Source organism: Cimex lectularius, unplaced genomic scaffold, assembly GCF_000648675.2.
Source record: "Cimex lectularius strain Harlan isolate CLEC.00 unplaced genomic scaffold, Clec_2.1 scaffold15, whole genome shotgun sequence".
Taxonomy (NCBI): domain Eukaryota; kingdom Metazoa; phylum Arthropoda; class Insecta; order Hemiptera; family Cimicidae; genus Cimex; species Cimex lectularius.
In genome coordinates, this window is record NW_019392667.1 from 582967 (window position 1) to 609648 (window position 26682).

The 26682-nt window shown below is 34.3% G+C and overlaps 2 protein-coding genes across 6 annotated transcripts; one reads left to right on the forward strand and one right to left on the reverse strand.

The window, feature by feature from the left end:
* Nucleotides 1–1449: 1449 nt before the first annotated feature.
* Nucleotides 1450–25929, forward strand: LOC106673798 (regulatory-associated protein of mTOR). Of its 5 annotated transcripts, none has more exons than XM_014406076.1 (25): nucleotides 2699–2780; nucleotides 6134–6279; nucleotides 13046–13148; nucleotides 13207–13448; nucleotides 13511–13657; nucleotides 13719–13879; nucleotides 13960–14019; nucleotides 14092–14192; nucleotides 14254–14579; nucleotides 14643–14837; nucleotides 14909–14983; nucleotides 15036–15293; nucleotides 16466–16609; nucleotides 16680–16785; nucleotides 16849–17201; nucleotides 17473–17553; nucleotides 21047–21132; nucleotides 21215–21317; nucleotides 21527–21684; nucleotides 21753–22156; nucleotides 22232–22417; nucleotides 24258–24417; nucleotides 24474–24596; nucleotides 24659–24860; nucleotides 24946–25929. In XM_014406076.1, exons 1-24 carry the CDS (start codon nucleotides 2720–2722, stop codon nucleotides 24855–24857), a joined length of 3978 nt encoding a protein of 1325 aa, XP_014261562.1. In that variant the 5' UTR covers nucleotides 2699–2719; the 3' UTR covers nucleotides 24858–24860; nucleotides 24946–25929. The 5 variants fall into 5 exon arrangements, with proteins under 5 accessions (XP_024080940.1, XP_014261562.1, XP_024080939.1 ...); XM_024225171.1 differs by having other exon boundaries at nucleotides 21218–21317; XM_024225172.1 differs by lacking the exons at nucleotides 2699–2780; nucleotides 6134–6279 and adding an exon at nucleotides 1450–2693.
* On the reverse strand, nucleotides 2857–4126 carry LOC106673800 (mitochondrial GTPase 1). Its single transcript, XM_014406081.2, has one exon. It carries the CDS (start codon nucleotides 4047–4049, stop codon nucleotides 3027–3029), a length of 1023 nt encoding a protein of 340 aa, XP_014261567.1. The 5' UTR covers nucleotides 4050–4126; the 3' UTR covers nucleotides 2857–3026.
* Nucleotides 25930–26682: the final 753 nt, after the last annotated feature.

Consider the following 26682-nt stretch of genomic DNA (forward strand, 5'->3'; position numbering starts at 1 on the left):
AGTCTAAAATCAGTACAATTTTCAACTTTTTTTAAAAGAGAATTTTGCCCTGGTATAATTAAACGAACATTTTTTTATTGAAACATTACATTTCTACTGAAACACCCTAGATTTATTGTCTGTTTAATACAGGTTTGTTAATGATTCTAAATTTTTTCTAAATTGAAACTTTAACACTTCTGTTGATAATTTTCAGTGGTTTCCTTTAGTGAGATGGATGAAAACATACTGGAATTAGATACGTTGGAATACTATTATTTGCTTTTCTGCGTGGTCATTATCCCTGTGAAACTTTTTTTCGGTCTCTGGGCCTGGATAGGCTGGGAACTGTTTAAAAATAATTGATTGATGTGTATATTAAAGAAGGTATTCTTGCTTTACGTTATTGTTGTAATGTTTAATTGATTTATTTTTTAATTCATAAAAATTGTCTTTTGCTTTAAAATTATACAAGTGATTTAAATAAAATGTCATAACACAAGAACAATTTAAGTTTTTTCACCTACTTAAAAAATCTTTTAAGAATTTAATTTTAAAAGTTATTGAAGGTTTATGCTTAAAAGCACTTCAAGTGGCGTCAGTGAATGCATCGTTTTGGTGATTCTCATTGCTGTAAAGTAAAATTTGAGGGTTCGAATCTAGTGGCCCTGCATTCAATTCTGACATACTTATCAAATGTGTAGAGATTAGTGACCGTTAATCATCAATACTTATCAAAACAGCGGCATTCTGAGAGTTCATATAACCTCGTGGTGGAAATGCCCTTCTTAAAAAAAATATATAATAGTAATAAATAAATAATAAATCAAAGAACTTGATTGAATAAAAACTATGCACAATAAAATTGAAAAATGTAAAGTTGTAAGCGGTTTAGTTGCACATTATATGAAAATAAAATTAGAATAAAGCTGACTAGCGATTATGACTATTACCCAAATTTCTTAAAAATTAAATATATCCAATTTTAAAAAGCAAAATACTTTAGGACTGTTTAGCTAATTTGATTCAGACAATTGTGTGAGGTATCAAGCTTTTTATAAAATTTAGGATATGTACAAGGCAAAAAGACTAAATGCCAGAATATTCATGAGTCTTCCATACCCTTTTAAGAAAGTGAAGGTGAAATGCAAGATTAAAAATCTTTATTTCATTAGATTTCTTACTGAGGATTGTGGGGTGATGGACCAGTGGCCTCGTTTCAACAACTTGGTCTGTGAATCTTTGCTAATTTTTTATATACAGTGCATTTCATCATCATCAATGGTAGGTTTGTGGCCTTTTATACATTTGTGAAAGATGAGAACTATAAGGCTAACCTGGTGTTCTTTTCTAAAGTGCAAGGTGAAAAAAAAAAAAAAATTAAAAAAAATTTGTAATATAAAAGGCAAAAATTTTTTATTTTACTTGTAACTTTTATATATACATTATGTACATTTAGGTTTAGTTTATTTACAAGACATAGTTTTAGTTCAGAGGTTCAAAGCGTTACATGAACTGTCAAAATGTTCACGTTCAACTTGTTATCATCCTATTTAGGTTTATTCTGCAGATCTGAAGATACAGCATGGGTTATAGGGCTCGCCTGAATCTTCAGGGATATAAAAGTTAAAATAATGAAATTGATTATTTCTCTATTTAGTCATGATTTAGACATGAGAAGAAGCTTCAAGGGTAGGGTTGACTTGTACAACATAGTCGTCTGTAATCATTGTCCTTACTACAAGCATTGTTCCATCTTCAGCCACCAAGCAATAGTTAATAAGGCAAATGTTAACTTCTTTGAAGTATTTGATGAGTGGAAAGTAGATGAATAGTTCTTCTTTTGTTAAAAAAAAATATATATATCTTCACTTGAAAAGGTTTTTCGAAAAGTGAATCAACATAGTCACCCAGCCTTTATTGTTTATAATAATGTTATCTTCTTTCGTTAATGGTTTACAGGGTCACACAATGAACTGTTTAAATGTAATATTCACATGGTTGTCATCCCGTTTAGGTTTAATCCAAAAATTTGAAGATACGACAATAGGGCTGACCTGAATCACCAGGGATGTAAAAATTAAAATAATATAATTGATGTCCTTGTTTAGGCGTGATTTATTCATTTGAAGATGAACTAAGAGTAGGGCTGACTTGTACATATCTATTTTATAATCGTCTGAAATGTTACAAAATTGCTCCATCTTTTTTTTTGCCTTATGGTCTAGCATATTGGCCAAATCTCTAATTGCTCCATCTTCAGTCATCAAATAATAGTTGATATGACAAATATATTTCTTTGGGATTTTAGTGCCCAAACATATTGCATGATAGGATGTTGAAAAATTTTCTATGGAAAATTAAAGAATAGTTTAGCAATATTAACTGTTATATAAATTACATCAAATGAAGCTTTTGATTGAACTTTTGGTAGTGTCGGGCATTATGATTGATTCATCAACCAATTTGGCACTTTATTCAAAAATAAGTGTTTTTCAAATGGCAAAACTATTTTTTTATCTGGCTATTTCAATTAATTCGAATAATTTGGATCGGGCCGTTTCTCGCGCCTGTGCCACGTCGAGTGCGAGCGGGGGTTTCTCAACGAATCGTCAACAAACCAAAACAATCAGGTCGGACTTAACGGATGAGGATTGAGGATTGAGGAGGGCGATGCTGACACGGACGGCGAACAAGTAGGAGTCGCATGACAGGTTAGACGTATTCAAGCTTGTTATTAATGTTTGCCTTCGCTTTTTTTCGACTTCTCACTGACGATTATTTGTATAAAGAGATCGCCGGTAAGTTTGATATGTTTTATTTTTTCCAGTGTGAATGTTGTTGTCCCCCTTGAGTTGCGATTATGGACGATTTCACGCCTGAATTGAGCAATTGGGAATATTACTATTTGCTCTTTCTCGTCGTCGTTCCAGTCAAACTGTTTTTCGGCCTGTGGGCATGGCTCGGATGGGAACTTTTCAAGAATAACTGAGTCATTTGTATTTTAATTGATTTTAAAATATATATTCTTTTAGTATTGAAATGAATTATTCTATAAGCACATTACCGAAGTTGCCGTTTCTGAAACCCTTGATGAAGTGTTGGGCGGCGAAGTCGATGTCCGGAAAGGATTTGTAGCTGCCGTCTGGGGATTTCTTTTTCATCACTTTTTTAAGTTTGGCCGCAGTTAAGACGAGAAGTTCCGTGATGTTGTCGGTGGGAGCTTCGAGGCCGAGGTACTCGACGTACCTGTCGTTGCTTTGTTTGTTGAGATAAAACAGCAAGTAGTCGGCGATGATTTGGACCCCGATGAGGTGGTCCTGCATCGTGGAGCAGATGGCCAGCTTGAGGGCGGTATCGACGTCGGACACGTGGGGGTCCAGGACGCCCGGGGTGTCCAAAACGTAGATCAACGGGTCTTGGCAGATTTTGATCCTCGTCGACACGCTTTTGGTGATTCCTGCGACCGCCCCGACTGCTGCGGCTCTCGACATCTTCATGTTCTTGTGCCTCAGGGCGTTGATGAGGCTCGACTTGCCGACGTTCGGGATCCCGATGACCATAACCGACAAGTCCTGTTCCTCCGACCTGTTGTACCTGTTCGAAGAGCAAATCGCGTCTTTTATCGCCGGGACGAGTTTTTTGACCCCGGTGCAGAACTGGTCTTTGCAGTTTGTGTAGAAAACGCCGTGGAAGCCCTCTCGGGCCAGTTTCTCTTTCATCTCGTTTTCGCGGCCTTTTACGGCCAGGTCCCTCTTGTTCAGGACGAGGATGTGCGGCTTGAGGCCGGTGACCGTGTATTTGAATTTTGGATTACGGCCGATCAGCGGGATCCGGGCGTCGTGCACTTCCACTACGCAGTCCACAGTCTTGAGCTTCTGCTCCATCTTCCTCATGCCTTTACCCATGTGGCCTGGAAACCACCTTAGGATATTTTTGTCCGGATAAGAAAACACATCCCTCATATAATTCAAAAGGGTCCTCCTCACCATATTTCCACGATAAATTCTTTGTTGACAATTGACAAAACGCCGGAAAATTATTTTGATAAAATACAATAACCTGAACATTCACTACCCTCCTCGCGATAACAGCTTTTGGACAAAAAGTCAGTGACGTCATCAATTCTAAACTTTTTTAATTAAAAGAAAAAGATACTGTTGCCACAGATTTTTCAATTTATATTCACCCTTTCAACATAAAATTTACATTTCTGCAAACTAAATGTACTCTTTTTCAAATAAAATTTACATTTCTGCAAGTTAACTCTTGTTCGAATAAAATCGAAATTTTTGCATAATAAATTCACCATTTTGAAATATAAATTCAGTCCTTTTCAAGTCAAATCTACATTTTAGCAAAGTAAATTCTTCATTTTGCAAAATAAGTCCTTTTCAAATCAAGTTTATATCTGTAAATACTTTCCACTTTTTTTTTTTTTCAAATAAAATTTACATTTCTTCAAATTAACTTCACTATTTTTCCAGTCCACATTTTTGCAAATTAAATGCTTCATTTTCCAGAATAAGTTCACTCCTTTTGAAATCAAATTTAAATGTCTGTAAATTCACATTTTTGCATAATAAATTCAGCCCTTTTGAAATCAATTTCTGTAAATAAATTCACTATTTTTCAAATAAAATTTACATTTCTGCAAATTAAATTCACTATTTTTCCAGTCCACATTTTTGGAAATTAAATTCTTCATTTTTCAGAATAAGTTGTCTTTTTAAATCAAATTTAAGTTTCTGTAAATAAAATTCACGTTTTTGCATAATAAATTCAGTACTTTTCAAATCAAATTTACATTTCTGCAGATTAAGTTCACTCTCTCAAATCAAATTTTAATTTCTGTAAATAAAATTCACTTTTTTTAAATAAATTTACATTTCTTCAAATCAACTTTACATTTTTGCAAATTAAATTCACTCTTTTTCCAGTCCACAGTTTTGGAAATTAAATTCACCATTTCGCAAAATAAATTCACTCTTTTTGTATAAACTTTACATTACTGCAAATTAAATTCGCTCTTTTTCCAGACCACATTATTGCAAATTAAAATTTTCAGTTTTCAAAATACGTGCAGTCCTTTTCTAATCAAATTTAAAATCCTTTATTTTTCAAATAAAATTCACATTGTTGCATAATAAATTTACCATTTCGCAAAATAAATTCAGTCTTTCAAATCAACTTTACATTTTTGTAAATAAAATTCACTCTTTTTCGAGACCACATTATTGCAAATTAAATCTTTTTTTCAATCCACATTTTTGCAAATTAAATTCTTCAGTTTTCAAAATAAGTTCAGTCCTTTTCTAATCAATTTTTTAAAATTCATTCTTTTTTCAAATAAAATGCACCATTTTGGAAATTAACTTACTCTTTTTTTAAAAAAAATTTACATTTCTGCGAATTAAATTCACTCTTTTTCCAGTCCACAGTTTTGTAGATTAAATTAAGCATTTTGCAAAATAATTTCTCTCTTTTTCAAAGAAAATTCACATTTCTCCAAATTATTTGCACTCTTTGAAACGAAATTAATGTTTTTGCAAAAAAATCAATTTTTGTCAAATAAATTCACTTTTAATGTTCTTGTTCGGGAATAATTCGTATTTAAATAGTTCGTTCATGTACACATCTCTATAACGTTAGTTAGAAAAATAAATAAGTAATTAAATGTTTTGTAAAATGTGTGAGTCCAGATTAATTAAATTGTTGAATTGAATTCATACAGATTTTGTTTGTTGGAAATCAGTGACGTCACAACACTTCTATGTTTAGTAAGAATAATTTTCTTCAATTTTCGTTTTCTCAAACCAATTTTCAATAAACGATAAATTCTCGAGTGTTAACTCAATTTTCAAAGGGTGCAATTTTTTTTAAATTATCTAAAATGGAAATCTCGTCTCTAATCGCAAAACCTCCCTTAAGCCTTATTGCGATTTAATCGAAAGAAACGTTCAAAAACCAAAATGGCCGATTATTATTTTGTGGGGAAGGGTTTTTGAAAAACAAAAAAAAATAAAAATAAAAAATAAGCAAGTCAAAGTCAGCCCTTTCACCGTGTTCGGCGATGGGCCCCCGTTTTGTGAAAATGGTGTAAAAACACGTGAAAATAGCGAGTGCGTATTTTAACTAAAAGCTAGAATGTCAGCGTCAGCGTGCGAGAAGAAGAGCGAAGAAGAGGAGAGCGCCGAGTGTTCTGACTGGAATCTTCCTTTGGCATTTTCCAAGAAGAGGCACGTCGAACCGATCGAAGGAGAGACGACCATCACCCAGACATGGAGGATGAAGGAGAGGGTGAGTAGTCGAAATCAAATTGAAATTCAACCTTTCACGTGTCGACCGGGCTGTCAAGTGACACCCCCATGTGCTCTCGACTCGCCGAAAACCAGGTTTCTAAAATTATTTCCCATCCCATGAAAAATTTCAAGTGAAATAATTGACTCAAAAGTCAATTTAAATGTTCGACCACTCGTCCAGACACGAGGTCCTGTTTTGCATTTCAACTCGGCCTTTTTTTTTCTCTAACTCAAAACCAATTTTGAACCCAAAACAAACATGTCAAAAAAGGTCAATAACAGCTCAGTAACTTTTGAGTATTGACTCGTTTTGGCCAGTTCTCATAAACACCTGACTTGTCAAACTGACAGTTCAATATTTCTACCTCAATACTTTCTCCTCAAAAACCAATCGATCCTTAAAAATACAAATTTCCCTCTTAATAGGATATTTTTCTAAAATAAAAAGAGTTTGAACAAAGTCAAGTTTTGTAAAAACCTTGAATTAATGAGTCCACATTTTTCCTCAGGGTCACTAATGACTAGTCTCACTTTCTTCCACTGCGTCCTAAAAGATCTACTACACGACCCATATTTATTAACAAATCATGAAAAGTGCACTACTTTAAAAATTGATAACTTTCCAGGGTTCCTCTTTGCTTATTATCCTAGGCTTTTCCGATTTTCTAAACAGGTTATACCATTTCTTAGCTAATAATGTTTGGTAGTTGTAGAAGACATGTTTCAATTTCTCTGCTGTTATGGTAGAGTCGGTAAGATTTGTGTCATTTTTCATACGCTTTAAAGGCCGGTAAATAGATTTGTGAGGGAGTTTCTCATCGTCCATCACTCAGTTCTCCCACGGTTGAGACCTCCAGAACCTCATCCATCTTACCGTCGGTTTCTCTTTCTTCTGCCTCCTACTTTACCATGCATCAGCTTCTTCAGAGTGTCCTGTCTTCTCATCACTCTCGAGTGGCAGTTTGGCTTTATTTTCTTGCAGTCTTTTCTTTCAGAATTTTCCTCCACAGATCAAATCTTCCATCTTATGGCCCAACCCTGGTGCCTTCCAACTGGGAATAACTTCGCTCAAACTGCAGAACTTTGTTGTCAGTGTGATGTCTCTGCTCTTTACTATTTTGTCAAGATTTGCCGTTGCTTTCTTTTCAAGTATAAAGATATTTTTCTTTAATTTCTCCCTGCTGAGAGAGAGGTAGATTTGTTGTTCTAGCCCAAAGGGTGTGGGAGCTCTTGCTAATTGGTCAGGTTTCAATCTCCTCGCAGTGCTTTTAACAACTGTGGGTTGGGCTCATTTCTGGGGGTTCTGTAGTTCTTCTGCCAAACTAGATGATGTGGAATTAGAAGTTTTTATTTTGGATCCATCTGTGTAATATACCAAAATATCCAATTCTGCTGGTCCTGGCTCATCCTTCCGTTTTCTACCCGTAAACACCTGGTCTCCTCTTTCATCTTCCTCTTCTTCGACCACACCTGTATTGCTTATGGTGGGCTTTCGGGGGAGCAAAATAAGTGCCTAAAAAGTCAAAAACTGTTGTGTCAAGTTTATATTCGGCATCCTCTGAGGGTCCAGGTATTAGGGCTGTATTAGGACCTATCCTAGCTCTAACCCTCTTTCCAAAGTGTATTTCTTTGGTTCCTTCCTTTTCCAGGCCATTAACACCCATCATCCTCATTACATTATCCAGTCCATCTGATTCAAATCCTTTTTCACTCCTACAATGCCTGCTCATCTCCCTGTGACCTAATCCTTCCCTGGCATAAAACATGCACCTGTAAACGGTTTTTCCTTATACAAACACAAAAATTCTGGAATTCCTTCCCTCTAACTATCTGCAAAGCCGCTTCCGTTACCTCTTTTAAACATCTCCTGTACCTCCTCTCTGTTTGATCAGTTTCAAATAACTGTTTGATTCCTATTTAACCACAGTTTACATTTACACAGTAATTATTATTTTCTATTAATTTTCGGAGTAACTTTTTTTTATTTTTAACCCCTTTGGGTTTTGTTTTTTATAAGTCCATTATTATGTTGATCACCACACAAGTTTTATTTTTGCATCAAAATATTAACTTGTAATTTAACCTATGTATTATTCAAAGGGGACAGTCCTTTCCCAGAATATTTTTTTTCCTTTTTGTTCTTCTTGAATAAGGCTCCTCTGTTTGCTTCATTGTTACTATTTTCACTTGGAAGGGTCTGTCAAAATTTTCTATTATTTTGTTCTATTATTTTCTATTATTTGTCCGTAGTCGTTAAAACAGTTTATTTTATTTTTATGCTTTGTAGGTGTAAATTTGGGCCAGTCCATATTCCATTATGGATACACCTGAGTACCACATTAAGGCCATTCAATTAGTTTCAGGGTTTTTATTCTTCGAAACCTCTCTGCTTTTTTTTAATTCAACGGATCTGACAGAATTTTCTTTTAATTTAATTTATATAATCATTTAATTTATAGTCGGTAGTGGGTGTTGGTCTGCAACTCGTGTTAAACTGCTACTGGGTTCTGTACATTCGCCAAGATGACTGCTATTTAAAAAAGCCCAAAAACATAGGTGAAAACAGAAATTTGCTATGTAACATAAAAAATGACCCAAGAAATAACTCCTGGACTTACACAGACTGTAAGTGCAGACGGACCCAATAAGTAACCCAGCACCAGTTCACAATTTCATTTATGTTTATCCCTTTAGGATATGGTGGCTTTTTTCTATTTCAGGCTTTATTTCATTTTGTCACAGCGGCCGGTTCGTTTGCACTTTTGTATGCCATTCTCCTGTTTGTACGCAATATTGGCGAATTTCCATTGCTGAAGTTGGGCAAGTATGCATTGCCCATGTAATGAGAAAAACCAATCTTTGTAATTTTTAAAAACAGATTTTATGCCTTCTTTTCCAATACTACCATACTAGGACTCCATATGTGCGAGTAGGCTATTTTTTTTGGATAACTCCTCGATTTACAACAAAATTTTTGGCCTACATTTTTACAGCTTTCTCTTTGTTTACTGTTTTGTCTATGTCTTTTCCCCGTGAGCTTTTGATCTTGTATTATGCCCAGATATTTTGTCCTGGAGAAAGCTATACTTTCATTTCTTATTTTCTGTTATCTTTATGTTCGATGTTTCAGGCGAGCAGGTTTCAATCTCATGTTTTCTCATTTTTTAAAAGTGGTAATTAAATGAGCAATGGCTTTTTTTTGCTTTCCTGGTTGAGATGTTGAAAAACTTCAGTCATTATTTTTCACCTGGTTCATCAAGTGTTTGGTAATTTCTTTTTTTTCATTCATTTGTTCCACTTTTAGCACACTTCAGGGCTTGCCAATTTGTGGTTCTGGTCTAAGGATGTATTTTTGATAGTTTCTCAGCCTGATGTCTTGGCACGGACTTCAGAGCTGATTTTGTTTCCCTGGTAGTTGGAGATATGTTAGGCATTCCCTAGTGTACAACAATGTGTGTATACAACAATCTGTTCATCTTTCCTGAATAGAATATTTTTTCATTTTGAAGAAAATCTAGTACCTGCTCTCTTCCCCACTGGCTAATTGAAGTCTTATTACAACGGATCTGGTAATATATATAAAAAAAAAAAAAGTGTTCCAATGAAAATTTCCAACCCTCGTAATTTCTCTAATTTTAGATCGATTAAGACCAGGCTATTAAAACAAATGTTTGTGGTAGTCTAGTTGAACACACTGAAAGATGGTGAAAGGCTGAAATGCGACTGACAGAAGGGTAGGCAGACGAAAATGATAGCAACGATCAAAGTCTTATTGTCAGCCTGACAGATTAATTATCCAGTGTATTCCTTTTAAAAGAAGCCTACCCAGTGCAAATCAATCAAATTTCATTTTTTTATGAATAAAACAAATAGGCTTTAGTTACTATCTGAAGTCAAGCATGGCTTCATAAAAAAATTTTGGTACAATTAATCTACAATTATTTTCTATCATTTTATTTGTTTTGCACAATAGACCAATATTGGTTATGATGTGTAAGGCCATAAAAAGGTTGACTTTTAACCTTGCCTATTTATTGGGTTGTCCGGAAAATAATGCAGGATTTTAAGTTTTCATTAAAAAAAATCTATATAAAATATTCTGTTTACGTTTACAGGATTACTCATTNTATGGGAAATTATTTTGATTAAAGAACATTGCTTTAAAGTAACTAGTTTCTTTTTTTTTGTTTAATACCAAAATCCTGCATTATTTTCCGGACAACCCAATAGATTAGAGCTGTTTACACATTACGGGGGAGTTCCAGTGAAGATGTCCATCTCTGCTTTTTTTTTGTGAATTATGGTTCTACTCACAGTTATGTTGTTTACAATGATCCAGATTTCGAGTATTAAATGCTCATCAACGGGTTGAAGGAGTTACAAACATGTCTCCCGATATGAATTGTAAGGAAGAAACCTGCTGATCCAACGCCAATGCTACGTTCTGATGAGAAGCTTTGTTTTTGATACTGTTAAATTTTGAATGTGCCAAAAACTTAGATTATAACACAACTACATATTATCCTAATAAATACTGTAAGAAATGAATTTTAAATTAGTGATTAATTTGTATGTCAGATATTATTTAGGTACATGTTTAAAATAGGAGGTAAATCAAAATGTATAATATTAATGCATTTATCTCTATGCTTATTTTACATTTTTAAATTTCAAATTTCTCAAACTAATCTAGTTCCCTCCCTTTGTTCAACACTTTAGGATTGTTCGAGTAGTTTCTAGATATTTTTACTATTTTTGCATTGATAATAATGCTTTTCTTTGGTATTTACAGTTTAAAATTAATCTTTTTGTTGATAAAGAATGTTTTGCAGATTTAAAAAATATCCTTGAAGAGGATAGAAGAAAGGATGAAATGTTTTTCTAATTAAGTTGAATTAATTTTGGCAACTGGGCTGCTAGTGATAACAGTATTAGCAATGATAATTCTTTCCTTGGTCAATAACATCTCGCATTGGGGTCTGTAATCAGATTTTAAATGCCCCCAAAGAAAAAAATTGTTGTTACATCAATTTCAATTAGTCGTGTTCACTTTGGTGTCTACTGAACTGGGAAAAAAACATCGTCCCAGAAAAATTTGATCCAGGATCCTTAGGACCAAACAGCCGTTGCGTGCTGGAGCTCCATCGTGCTGGAATAGCAATCTGTGTCCTACCAGGTCAAATTGAATTAAAGGTCCTAAATATTCTCTCGTTAATCTAAAATCCTCGCACACATCGCTTAAAAAGATTTTTTTTTTGTTCATTTTAATATATCACAATTTGCCAAAATGTTTAATAAACGTCTTTTTGAATCATATTGAAACAGGAATTAAGATATTTTTAGTGGTCTTTGTATGTATTTGTTTGTCGTCTTAAAAGTTATTTACTATCTGAGTAATTTTAATCTCTAATGAGAAAATGCATTGCTCTCTATTCAGAAATAGTAAAAAAAAATTTTTTTTTAAATGCAGTCTATCTACAAAAATATTTAACTAATCTAAAAGCAGTTGCACATCGTTAGATCCATAATCAAAAGGTGAAATTTAAAATCTTAATTTAAGCCATATTTTGTCTTCAAAATGTAAGAAAAAACAAGTTATTGTTGAAACTAATGATACTCTAACAAATGAGACTCTAATTAGCGATAAAAAATGTACAGACTAAATCAGAAAAAAATGAGATATTTAGAAATCTTCATGGACACCCCTTATAATGAGATTTAATCTAGTTGCACCTGGGGAAAATGGGTACTTGATTTCTGTAAAATGGAAAAAACATTCTATTCAGGGAAGGATCAACTGATAGTTTTCTTATAAAATGTAGGATAGTTACGATTAATGCAAGATCCCCCATCCTCAGCATACCGATTTTTTCCCCTGTCTAGATTATGCACATATAATTATGCTTTTTTTCTGCACACCTTGGTTGTCTGGAAATTAATATGTAAAGTATTATTATAGTAAAACATACTGTAGTTTGATAGGTTCCGATCATCCTGATCTATCAATATCTGTGGTTTGGTCATTTATTATCATTTTGAGTCGCATATTCTTGCTGGTTTATATTTCACTCCAACATGATTCTGGTTCATCATCCTCATTGAGAGAAGACAAATGCAGTAAAGTGATTGAGTGTCGTGTGTATACCGACTTGCACACCAACATCCTCCGCCAATTTTAATCTGTAATTTGGTCATTTTCATCCTCACCTGCATTTAAGACTAACATTTTTAAGCATTTTTTCATCATCATCAGTTGTTGGCTAGTTCAAATTACTACAATGAATTACAAAATCGTTGTTAAATACCAACTGCACTTTTTTTTAATTTTTGCAACCAGCACATGTAGTGGCTTTAAAGATTTCAACTTTCCTGGAATTTGAACAATTACATAATGAAGCTCTAAAATCAATCATGATGACATTGAAAAAATTATTATATTATGTACAGGTTTGATCTTTTACTATTGTCCTTGTTTACCTATTCCCACTGTTTTTGTCTGTTAGACATGTTTTGATATTTCAAATTTTCACTGGGTTTTAAAAATCATCTCTGAGAAAGAAAACCAGTTAAAACAGACAAACCAGGATGATCAGAGTTGATCGAACTCAAATTATTACATTAAATTATAAAATTAATTCTTGAGATGATGTGGTTTCTCGTTTTGCTTCTCAGATCGAAGAGTATAGGCAGACCAGCTTGATCATAAACAATTAAGCTTCTTATATTACTTTTGAGTTTTAGAAGTTGTTTTCTTAATTTTTCAGATGAAAACCGTGAGCGTGGCTCTTGTGATATGTCTCAACGTTGGCGTGGATCCACCTGACATCGTGAAAACGCAGCCATGTGCCCGTTTGGAGTGTTGGATAGGTGAACAAAAGTCTCCACCGTTATTCGAACAATTACGTTCAACCAACAAATATTTCAGATCCGATGTTAATGAGCCCTCAAAAGTCGTTGGAGGCCATCGGAGCCAACTTGCAGAAGCAGTACGAGAGGTGGCAGCCCAGGGCTAGATACAAGCAGAGCCTCGATCCCACTGTCGAGGAAGTCAAGAAACTTTGTACATCGCTTAGAAGGAACGCAAAGGAAGAGCGAGTCCTTTTTCACTACAACGGCCATGGTGTACCCAAGCCTACCACAAACGGCGAAATTTGGGTTTTTAACAGGGTAAGTTGAATGTCAAAAACATTCCATAAAATATATATAATATAAATGTTTTATTTAATTAGCAATACACGCAATATATACCACTTTCGATATATGATTTACAAAGTTGGATGGGAGCTCCATCGATTTACGTTTACGACTGCTCCAATGCAGGTGTTATTGTAGATTTATTTAAACAATTTGCAGACCAGCATGAAAAAGATTATGAGGTATTTATAATTTACATACATTTTCAAGTAAAATTTTAATTGATTTTTTTTTCTCCCTAAGCAAAATGCACAAGCAAGAATAGCCTCTCCTCCACCAAATTTTAGAAATTGCATTCAGCTTGCTGCTTGCTCTGCAGATCAGATCCTTCCGATGAATCCTGATCTGCCTGCCGATTTATTCACATCTTGCCTTACAACTCCGATAAAAATTGCCCTTAGATGGTACTATTTATTTTTACAGATTTAATCTAAATTGGCTATTTTTTTTGTTATTATAGCTGATTTATTATTTTTATTTTTAGGTTCGTTATGCAAAACAATACTTGTCTAGTCCCAAAAATAAGTTTAGAAGCAATCGATAAGTTTGTGATTCTTAATTAATTAATTTATATTAAGCATAAAGTTTTTTTTGTCAAGTTGTATTTATTTTTTAGAATTCCTGGTCAGTTAAATGATAGGCGAACAATGTTAGGAGAGTTAAATTGGATCTTTACAGCTATTACTGATACAATTGCCTGGAATACATTACCAAGAGGTAAAATAAATACAGTACATTAATTTTTTTGAAATATTAAGTTAATTGTATTTTTTCCTAGATCTGTTTCAGAAACTATTTCGTCAAGACTTGTTGGTGGCATCACTTTTCAGAAATTTTTTATTAGCAGAAAGGATAATGAGATCATACGGCTGTTGTCCTGTCTCTTCACCAGCTTTGCCTTCTATGTACCAGCATCCGATGTGGCAGGCTTGGGATCTCGCAGTTGACTTATGCTTGGCCCAGTTGCTACAAGTCGTCGAGTCAGAGGACAATTTTGTCCACTCGCCCTTTTTTGAAGAACAGCTCACTGCTTTCCAAGTTTGGCTGACACTCGGCTCCGAAACAAAAAGCCCTCCGGAACAGCTGCCTATTGTTCTTCAAGTAGTAATGCATTTCAATTTGGAATAACAGGTTTGGCTTTGTGGCATTTACAATTCCTGTTTGCAGGTCCTTTTGAGCCAAGTGCACAGATTGAGGGCATTGGAATTGCTGGGTAAATTCCTTGACCTCGGGCCTTGGGCTGTCAACCTAGCGCTGTCTGTCGGCATTTTTCCGTATGTGCTCAAGCTGCTTCAATCTTCAGCTAAAGAATTAAGGCCGCTCCTTGTGTTTATTTGGGCGAAGATTTTAGCAGTTGATAGTGTAAGCTTTAAATAATAAAATAAAAGTTAACCACCAGTAGAAGTGATTTAATTTTCAAATTACATTTTTAGACTTGTCAGACTGATTTAGTAAGAGACAACGGTCATAGATATTTTCTCTCAGTTTTACAAGATACGGGGATGCCGGTTAGTTTTTTTTCTTTAATAGAAAATGGAGTTTTACATATAATTTTTATAGAGTGAGGAGCGTACGTTGGCAGCTTTTGTCCTGGCCTGCATGGTTGACGATTACCCAGGCGGCCAAGAAGCCGCAATGCAAGGATCTCTCGTGTCGATATGTCTGGACCAACTTGAAGATGAAAGTGATCTGCTAAGACAATGGTTGGCGATTGCATTGGGCAGGCTTTGGAGACGGTACGATAAAGCAAGATGGTGTGGAGTGCGGGATTCAGCACATGAAAAACTCTATCGTCTACTAAAAGATCCTGTCCCTGAGGTATTTTATTTTTGACAAATTTGTTGTAAATGCTTGATTTGTCATGAAGGGGGGAAAAAAGTGCTATACATTTTTATTACATCTCTCTGGAACTCCAAACATTTATTCTATATCTGGATGTGAATTTTATTCCTCCAAACTTCCTCACATATAAAGTACGAGGGTAAATTAAATATAAATGAGACTTAAAAAAAAGACCAAAATTAGTGAAAATTAGTCCATTTCATTTTCTCAAATTAGAGACCAGTTAGCGCTGTTGTGTACGGTTTAGCATTTTTGTGGATGATTATGATGTCATGAATCGGTTGCCACGTCTTTTACCTTTCTAAACTGTTGTTGAGGGAAGAAAGAAACAAGACTTAACAAGTACTTTGCCAGCAGACAAAAATGTCTTGGGACTTTTGCCACTTCATACAGGCTTCCTTGGACATGTTCCACCCAAATTTTGTTTAATAAATAATAATTATCGGTACTAATTTAAGGTAATAATACTTTTAAAAAGTATGCCCTTCTGTAAAGTGTGCTGGAAGCTCCTGGCCTGCCTGTGAATGTTTTTACTTCCGTTCTGCTGCCAAAAGGCGACACATTTTTTTTTAGAACCCTAAGTTCTTTGTGATGTTTTGACAGTTTCCATAGCTCAGGGCTTCCCAAAGCGGGGTCCACCAGGACCTTAATAAAAAGAATATTTAATTGAATTAATATAAATATTTTTATTAGCGATCTTACCAGTTTTTATTATTTTTAACGTGCAAAGGGGTTGAGAAGAAGATCGTGGGTTCGAGTCCTGCTCAAGACACTATTATTTTCTTCTCAACCTTCTTTGCAAAGAGCATGTTGAATAGCAATGATGTTTGAATATTGGCAATAAAGGGGAAAAATGTATATAGTAATCAGTTGAAACAAAGATTGGCGTCTCAGGTACTGAAGTCACAATAGCTTAAGTGGTAGAGTACAGGGGTATAAAACCGGAGGTCATGGGTTCGAGTCTGCTCATGACGCTAGTTTTTCTTCTCTGACTTCTTGCATAAAAATTAATATAAATAAACAAAAGCAATAAGGCATGGATAAAAATCCATTGGCCATTGTCTAATGTCTGAAATTATACATATAGCTAACAAATTTTTATTTATTTTTTAAAATTTATTTTAACTATTAAAATTAAAATGGATTAGGTGAGAGCAGCTTCAGTGTTCGCCTTGGGTACTTTTATCGATTCAGTTTCCGAGAGAAGTATGCATGCGAACAATATTGACCACAGTGTGGCTATGACATTATTGAACACAGTTGCAAAAGATATGAGTCCTTTGGTCAGAAAGGTAATTTTAATTAAATAAATAACATTATTAAACAATGATTGTTTAAATAAATAATGAATTTTATTTACAGGAATTGGTTGTAGCATTACAAAATATGGTTTTAGTATTTGAAAACTCGTTTTTATCAATTGCAATGCAAGAATTAAGAGATGGTGCTCAAATCATGCTAGGGAAAGGTATTTTTTTTTCTTTTTAATTTTATTGTTGTTCATGTTATTAACCTGATTATGTAATTATAGATGTTATGCTTTCTCCTGGTGGAAGTCTTAAAAGGAATTCATCACGCGATCGTCTCATGAAGGCTTTGACACCTTCCCTCAGCAACAATTACAATACGATAACAGGAGTTATGGCAATGCCTGTGACTCATTCAGATCTTGACGGGTCTTTTGAAAGGCTTAAACGAGTCTCTTCTTCATCCTCGATTTCATCGCTTGCGACTAACACGACAGTGAATTCTCCCGGTCCGCCTGCCGTCCCGTTCGGGTCGGCTTACCAGAAAGTCTGGGTGGGCTTGACATCCCTTGACGTCGACCCTTTCCCTGGGGTGTCCAACCTCTCAAGATCGGTTACAGATCACATAAGAGATCAGGTAAAAACAGGGCTGCAGGATAGATATTTGCATGAGTTAGTTTTTCTCTCTGAAATTACAATTTTTTAAATGACAAGCGAAAATAATTTTTACAAGACTTATAATATTTTGCTGCTTGATTTTTTTATATTATTTTTAATTGATTCATTGATTTCTTTGGAAAATGTAATGTTTAAAAGAAAGGTTAAAGCATTCAATTAAGAAGAAAATATTTTGGCCCAATTCTGTTTCGTGTCTCGTTGAAAACAATTTTGTTGTGGATGTCTTAAAGGTATGTGCTTGGCCAGGGCAGTCGAGTCCACCTCATTCATCAGGAGCTTGGGGAGTCTCCCTCTCCATGAGCCATCTCACTGTAAGATTATCTTAACAAAAACACATTAAAAGAACGATATATAAATTCACTTTCTTTTTCTATTTGCATGATTATCCTTCTGCCTTCTTTGTCGCCCATAGTTTAATGTTCAGTCTTCGCCAATCGGGCAATCCGTTTCTTTATGTTTGAACTCTGTCTGTCTGTGTCTGTTGCTAAAATTCAGTAATACAACTTGCTACAGTTGTTTTGTATGCATTTGCAAGATGCTTATTATTGAAACTTTAATCGCTTTTGTTTCTTAGTCTGCCAGTTGAAGCAACCTCCTCTTATAGATTAAAAAATTATCTTAAGATATTAGGGTGAGTAAAAAATAAGATAGTTTCCAAGTTTTTTAACAACTGAATTCGTTTTGCAATTTCCTTCCAATGTTATAATTATTGGTATAATTTTAATCTTTAATTTATATTTTATCATTTCAAAAACAATGCCACCACATCACTCTTAGTATCTTTGACAGTCCTGCCAATTAAAAAATCTTAGTTGAAGAAAATTTACAGCTGCTGAAACCAGAAGTCTGTAAATTTGAAAAGGACACTGAATGAAGTGTTTTTTAAATGTGGTGATGCAAACTCTAAAAGGGTGTTATCGGTTCCTCCTCGGATTGTTGACAATCCACCCGTTCTCCAGGTACCTGGGGCTCATTGAAGATTTTCCATGACTATTTCTTTTCTCAAATAAATGAATAATAATCAGGCTTTCACCTGAGCTCTTTGAAACACTATTGAAATTTACAAAAATTATTTGTCATCTGTCAAACTAAGTTGTATTTATGTGTGTATTTCCACTTTCAACAACTAAGGGAATGTGAAAAAAGCTTGTATATCAGTTTGACATGAGCGCACATCACAGTCGTCAATTACAGTGCTGGGGACTGCAGTAGTAAATTGCTTAAAGCGGGGAACACTTACCTGAAGCCACCCAATGCAAATCCAATGTCCAATTTTCCATAAGATTGCATTACCTGTGTGCACATCTGCCCAATGCCATGCAATGCTACTCTACTCTACACTACTCAATGCGACCAAGTTCACCACTGTCCAGATTTTCGTCAAGTAGCGTCGAGTACAGTTGAAGACGAAAGAATCCGACACTCATATTTTTATTTCTAACCATATGTATTATTGTCGTTATATTAATTACAACATGCTTATTTTGATGTAAACCAAATCAAACGAGATCAAAAATTCGTAAGTTTTTATAAAAATGACGGTTGGGCAGAAAATGTATCAAAACATGAAATAACTTTATTTAAAACAATTAAATTTAACTAACAATTTGTTACATGGTTGTGCTCAAAATTTAACTAACAATTTATTACATGGTTTTGCTCAAAATATTGCATTAAGAACAAAAGAGGCATTGCGACTGAACACAGTGATGTTGAAGAGTGGCGTGCGCTTGGCGTTGAACAGATGTGCACACCATACCAAAATGAGACAAGGCGTCGGGTCACGTCGCGTTGCGTGGCATCGGTTGTGTTCTCTACTTAAAGCATCAGACTTGTGTCCATAGTTGTGGGACCACTGTCTCTCTCTCTCCTCTGTACCTTTTTTTTCTATCAGGAGTGGTAGTCGCGATGAAAGTTGACACAGTATTCCTAAATGGAAGGTCTGGGACAGGATTGTGGCTCAGAGACCCTGAGGTGAATTCAGTCCCGACCTCCTTCGAAGATGAGTTTCTTTGATGGAAAAACACCGGCACACTGGGAGCTCAATGTTATGAGCTTCCAGAATGGGACCAGGAAGGAGTATAATAAATGTAAAGCTCTAGTGCTTACAGAAACTTCTCCAGTTCCTGGTATCATCAGTCCATTTTAATAAAATTCAATTTGCTTTATTTGATTTATTAATTTATATAAATAAAGCTTGCTCTACAGGATTACAGTCTATAATATAAGAAAATGGAGAAAAGATGCAATTTTTGAAGAGAAAAAAATATTTAAGTTAGAATTTAAAAGAAAGAAATATATTGGCACAAGATTCACAACAAATTCTCTTAGTCCCATGGTTTTCTCGCTGCCATTGTCAACTCAGCTGTTCTGATGACACAGTTTTTAAGCCAGCACAATAGGAATGACACTTGATTCCAATGCGTATATTGTTTTTCTAGCAATTTTGATGGTGTTTGTACTGTATGCTTGCTCAGTAATTTTGAGTTCTTTCAGTACAACTGAATTTTGCGATATTTTTGTAACAGAATATATATGCATATCAATTTAGAGGAATAGGAAGAAAGTTTTTTTTAATAAGACAACCCTGTCATTGTTATAAATCATAGTTCTGATCTTGGTTCTTCACACTACCTCCTTTTTGACCCATTTCCTTTAATGAAAGTGGTACATAGGAACACAATAAAACCTGTAGTAGGGGGCTTTTATCGACCCAAAGTACAAGCTGGTTTTGTCAAAGGACAGCTAATCTTAATTTGTCGATGACTATTAGGTTGAGCTGCATGATTGGAAATAATTAGTTAGAAGTATATACTAAATTTTCACTTACAAAAGGTTATTTTATTTATTTTTTGCTCACCCATGTAATAAAACCTTTACAAAGTATAAAAAGCACATTTAAAACTTGAAAATGCTTTAATTCGTTATCACATTACTTTTTGGTCACATTAGACAAGCAAAATTTCTTGATTATCATGTTCGTTACAGCACTGATTTGTAAAGACTCCCGAGATATCTCAGAAATTTTGATTAATTTTTTTTTCCTTTAAAAAAATCGTAAAAAAAATTCACAAGGTAAAATTGAAATAAGGTCTTCACAGTAATGATATTAAGGCATGTGACACTGATTCAATTCCAAAATACAAAATACTTCCTACAACAAGCTTTGAAAGCAGGGCTTTTCAAGAGAGGTGTGTCATTCTGGAAGCATTTAGTGCGTCGTTCTAGAACGGCAGCTGTAACGAATGTGTTAAATAAAAAAAAAAAAAAAAAAAAAACGCTTCTACAAAAAGTTTCAATTATAAAATAAATTCTGTTTGCATTTCTTGCCCTTATAGCTCCTTAAATTATTAAGTAGTACTTGCACATCCTTTTAGTTGATCTAAGCCAGTTTACATATTTTTCCTTTTAAATATCTAAACAGGCTTTGAGATTAAGGCAGTTTAAACTCAAATATGTCTTAGTTTGAAGTTGGCAGGGTGCATTGTTTCTAAATTAAATTGTTAGTTGTCATTTATTTTTAAGGTTTCGTTCCATTTAGAAATTTAACAATGTTTATCGTACATGTTATTATTGTTGTTGATGGTGTTATTAGCTGTTTAAAAGACATAGCTTGATTTGCTGTAGTCGTAGGCAAGGACATGCCTTTTTTCCTCCTTTGTTTTTCCAAAATGCACTTTTTGTTTTCTTCTCCCAGATATGAACACTAAAATAAATAGCGGCTTTTATTTAAACAAAAGCATGCAATTGTAGATAAAACATATAACGAAAGATTTTTCTATGTTGTCTTAATTGTTTTTACAGGCTAAGGAGTCCACATCTCCAAGGGAGGTGACAGAAGTGAAAGCAAGTTCTTTGCCACCTTCACCTTCAAACCGTTCCTACCTCAAGTAATTTTTTAAATAAATTATTTATAATATTAAATGAGTTTTTGCTATGTATAAAAGTAAAATTATTTTGTTTATGTATTAGTAGTGAATCACCTCCACCTATCAGTACAAATTCAAGGGAAAAATTAGGGATAAATCGTTCAGTTCAACTCACGCCTAGATCGAAGAAGCCGCTTCCGAACACGGTAAGCATAAGTCATATTGTGTTTAGTAATTAATGTAAGTATGTAAAGTAAAAGATCATAAAAAGATTTTTCTTTTGTTCTAAAGGATAAATTTGTCTTTCCTTTTTACATGCCAATGAAGACAATTTTCTTTTTTTTTTAGTTATCTAGTTTTGAAAGTAAATATTTTTCGTGTTTGTCTAGATGATTACGAGTGTATTATTTTGTAGATAAATGAAGATGCCGTTGAAGAAAGTACGAATGGGAGAAAAACTCTTGTTTCAACACAGTTTGTTGATTGGAGCTGTAAATATTTTGCCCAGCCTATTAAGGGCGATTGTATAGATGCAGACGTAGAAAGTACGTTACACTATCAGAGAGAATGGAGGTAAGCAGATATATTTTAATTAATATTTTTTAAACTTTAACTAAATTTTCCCCTCCCTTTTTGTTAAGGTTTTTGAGAAATGCCGAATTAAGACGAGAAGCGAAAGAAGAGCAAGTTAGGTTATTCTCGTCAAAACTTGAGACACAGCTGTTTTACACGAGGTGTAGCGCCCAACCAATCTCTGTGAAATTCCACCCCTACGAGCCACATTTAGCCATAGCATACAAAGACACATTCACGATATGGGATTACCAAAATTCTGCCAAAGTTGTTACTGTACGAGGCGAGAGGAGCATGGGAACGAACGGACGAAAGGTGACCTGCCTTGAATACATCAACGCCCACGATGTATCATTGATGGCCACCGGGAGTGATGACGGTGCAGTCAGGATATGGAAGCATGACGGCAGCCTGTTAACGGCATGGCAAGCGATGCCTCAACCTCAACATAGTGTATCAAAATCTCATCATAGTAAGTTGCAGTCAGTTTTTTTATTATAATGCTAATATTCAATTCAAAATTAACTGTTTTAAAATTATATTTTAGATGCTTATAGTTCAAGTATTACCCCTGGGATTGGGGTTTTAGGTTGGGATCAAACCAGGCTGAACTTCATTATTGGCGGTGACTCAAGATCTCTTAAAATATGGGATGCAAATGCCGAATTATCACTCTCAGATATTCCTACTGGAGCTGATGCCCCTGTTACTTCAATTTCTATTGATCCTTCAGGTATTTTTTATATATTAATCTATATGTTTTTAGTTAGTCCTACTTAACCAAAATGATAAATGAAATTTATATTTTTTGTATAAAGTTTGGTTAAGATGAAAACTTTGTGTCACGAGTGGGACTCGAACCCATGACCCCCTGTGCTCTAACCTCTTAGCTATTGTGACTCGGTCCTCCAAGTCACCAACTCATCTCATCCTACAACTTTTTCAAATTTCCCTTTTTTTGGCTGCAAATATTCAAATTCCGTATAATCAAACTCGATTCTCAGCGAACATGAATTGTCCGTGGGGAGTTGTTAGTGAAGTGTAGGTCCTTCAGTAATTATTATGTTAATCTATGTATTTTTAGTTGGTCCTAATTAACCAAAATGATAATTTAAATTGGTTTATGATTTTTATGTTGTGTGGTTGAGATGAATAATATAATTTTTTTTTATATTTAACACATTTCCCCATACTTCTTGAGTGGAGAGACTAATAAACTCAAACGTACCTAACCCGTTAAAAAAAATTCTGATAAAATTATTGAATTATCTGAAGCAATATGTACATAATTATAATTTGTTTTTATGCATTAAGAGGTGTCAACCAGTTTTGGCATTAAAGTCAATTTTTAAATTTTTTTATATTTTTTTTATTAAACTAAATTTTTTGTAAAAAATTTGCAATTTTACACACTGGAAGTGTACCTGTTAGATTTAAAAATTGAAAGGTCTACACAGATCAGAATGGTCTCTGCGAATGGATAAAGCCCAATATAATGGGCACCCTGCATTCTGATGAAAATGCCTCAACATTGGCCGTACTGCGTGGCTTCAACGTATCAAAACGAGTGCTCAAAAAGTGGAATTTAATGTAAACTAATTTTTTGAAGGTTGAGGGGGGGGGTTAATTTAGAATTATGCCAATCCTTAGTAGAGCCATTAAGCAGGGAATACAATTACCCGATGCAACATAACAGCGACGTGTGACAGAGCAACTATTGGACTTCCTAATATCTAATTTAAATTTCTAATTTTACTTCGAAATATAAAACAATGATCATTTAGTCAGGCTTGTAATATACCAGTGTAATTTCGAGTGATTAAACATTTCTTTGTTCTTGTAATTTGTGTGCCACTTATTTGTGCTGTTACACGTAACGACTTCAGTTTGGAAAATAGTTGGGGTTATTCCAGGGGCTTTGCTAGTGTGTAGTTTGGCACTTTTATGGAGGACAGTTTAACAAAAATACTAAAATAAATATTTGCCTTAAACATATACCAAAATGTGGTGATTAGTGACCGTTAGTTGATAATTATTCAGAAATTGTGATATACAGTCTGGTGTGATATAGGTTTCAGAAAAAAATTTTCTTTATTGAGCCAACTTTTCGATCTTTATTGAGATGTTTGTAAATCCCAGGCCCTGAAGATGATCTTAATAAAGATGAAACGTTGGCACGATAAAGAAAATGTTTTTCTGAAACCTACATCACACCAGACCACATCTCACGATTTCTAAATAATTAATATACCAAAATGTTCATAAGAAAGCCATGAATAAAATGGGACGAGTCTCATTGTGATCGGACCATTAGTTCACAAGATATTAAAGGAAGAATGGAAGGATAGGAAAAAGAATTGGTTGACCCATGACCCTTAAGGCGGTTTAAATTATACGGTGTTTTCCTCCGGATGAAGCCTATTTGTTTCCTCTTTTCAGGTTTCTAGCTTTACATTTTCAGCATCTCATTTTTCTATCATGATTTCAGTATCATAAGCTGATAATGTTTATAGTTTCACAATTTGTAATGTATGTAGTTTTTTGGTTATTTTACACCTTTTTTAATTTTTTAGGAGGATATAAAATGAGTATAGGCTGTGCAGATGGCACAGTAAGGCTGTTCGATCGAAGGTTGTCACCTCATGAAGCCAGGATAATGACATACCGAGAACATTCGGCCCGAATAGTTAACGTCCAGTTGTCTCATGATTCAACATCTCTTCTTTCTGGAAGGTATTATCTTTTACAATTTCAGTCATCCTTAGGTAAAATTATGTTTTTATTTTTAGCACTGCAGGGGATGTGAGAATATTTGACACAAGGAAGCACACAGCATCCCTCGCCTGTCAGTCATCACAAGGGCAGGGTCTTAAAGCGATGGCTGTCCACACCCCTGCTGAGATATTTGCCTGGTAAGTCAAAGATTTAATAAGCTTATTTTTAAGAAATTTTCGTGTACGTTTTTGATTTTCAGTGGTTCGGTGAATCAGATAAGCCTTTACAAATGGTCGGGTGCTCCACTTTACATTATAAAATCTGTAGCACACGAGTGGTTCTCTTCTTCCAAGTTTGGCCCAGTCGGTTGTCTTTCTTTTCATCCTTACAAAGCTCTTCTCGCTGCAGGATCAGCAGATAGCACGTTATCAGTTTACTCATTGGATCCTCGAAGATGACGGGTAATTCAAATTGTATATATTTCAACTACAATTTTTGAGTAAATAATTTGAGAACTAATATTAAATGTTTACATTTTTTTTTTAGACGGGTAACTAGCTTTCAACATCTAAACTCTTGCTTGCCTGACAATGGGCTTGGTACCTAGATCCATTCACATATTTTTGAATTAGTTAATGTTATTTAAAGAAAAAAAATGTATGGTAAATAATTGTATATGTGTCTATATGTATATATTATATGTATGATTTAAAAAAAATTGTGATCTCTTTAGTGCTAAATATAACCAAAAACTGTTAATGTATAAAAAATGCGTTGTACAAAGATTTTGCTAGAATTTATTGCTTATCGTGTTATAAATTGAAGCCATATTTTTAAATTATGTACTATTCAAAATTTGTACATACAATTTTACAGTCAAGTTTTCACTATAATTTTGTGTACATATTTGTGTTTTATACAGACTGATATTTATTTTTTAAGTTATTTATTGATAAAGAAGAGGTTATTTCTACTTTATTTTCTCAGTTGTAAATAAATAATTGAAATTTAGCGAAGACTGCTACTGTTGATATATTATTAACTTGAAGGATGAAATGTGTAAAAGAATATTATAAATATGTTAATAATTGTTAAGGCAATCTTAAATTAATTAATTAATTAAAAAATGGTTTAAGGGTGCAAACTCTAGTCTAGCTTTTGGTCTAATATTTGCTGTGCATCACCAAATCTGAACAGGAAATTACTTTCAGAAATAAAAGCTAGTGCCATAGGTGCTTTCTTTTATGTAATTAATAAAATTGTTCTGAATAACGAATAAGTAAATGCTTTTGGTGTATGTAAAAAGGTCTCAGGATATTGTTGCAATGAATTGGAACAATTTTCAAGCAAGAGTTGAACAAGATTTAGCTAATTTATTAATTAACTTGATATTTTATTTTTTTAATTTAGTGAGAACAAAAATACTATGTAAAAAGTTGAATAAAAACCCAATTATCATGAGTAAGCGAAATTATTTTTGTACTATTGATATGAATATTATTTAATATAGCTTTTCTTTCCTCTCCTCAATTTTGGTTTTCTCTGGAATCATATAGCTGTATATAATTGAACAATGATTTCATGCTAAGTTGCTGCAGAGTAGCCGACATGGAAGTTCTACAGCAAGTTGCTGACAGTTTAAACAACTGGAGAACAGTAAAATGAGTGGAAACTCATCAACTTTTTCACTTTTCAAACGCAGCAAGACGATGTAACAATGACTAGCAACTCTGCACTATTCAGAAGCAAAGCATGTGTTATGGAAGAGGACAAGAGGAGGGAAAAGAGGCGCCCCTCCGAAACATTAGAAGAGAACCGGCGGCAAGACTGGGACGGTTGGCAGCGCTGAGGGGTTGGTGTTGACGAGAGGGAAGAACAAAGAAACGGGACTAACGGTAGTACGCACGGAGAACTGCGCAGTTGTGGTTGTTTGGGACAACGGCGTTTTGTATTCTAGCGNCGGCGGCAACACTGGGACGGTTGGCAACGCTGAGGGGTTGGTGTTGACGAGAGGGAAGAACAAAGAAACGGGACTAACGGTAGTACGCACGGAGAACTGCGCAGTTGTGGTTGTTTGGGACAACGGCGTTTTGTATTCTAGCGACTTTAATTAAATTACTTTATATCAAATTCTATTTATTTTTAATAATCCTTACACATGATTGATTTTCCATTGAAAAGAGGTCTTTAAATAAAACTCATTTAGAGTACTGAAAAAATAAAACTTAAAAAATACCACTTTGAATATAAGTGTTTAGTTTTTGTGGATGTGTGTTATGCTCA

Coding starts and splice junctions, on each gene's coding strand:
- LOC106673800 (XM_014406081.2), bottom strand. CDS start 4,049: ATGTTCAGGTTATTGTATTTTATCAAAATAATTTTCCGGCGTTTTGTC.
- LOC106673798 (XM_014406076.1), top strand. CDS start 2,720: ATGTTTGCCTTCGCTTTTTTTCGACTTCTCACTGACGATTATTTGTAT. Junction 17,554..21,046: donor TCTCCATGAGCCATCTCACT/GTAAGATTATCT, acceptor TTGTTTTTACAG/GCTAAGGAGTCCACATCTCC. Junction 21,133..21,214: donor TCAAACCGTTCCTACCTCAA/GTAATTTTTTAA, acceptor TTTATGTATTAG/TAGTGAATCACCTCCACCTA.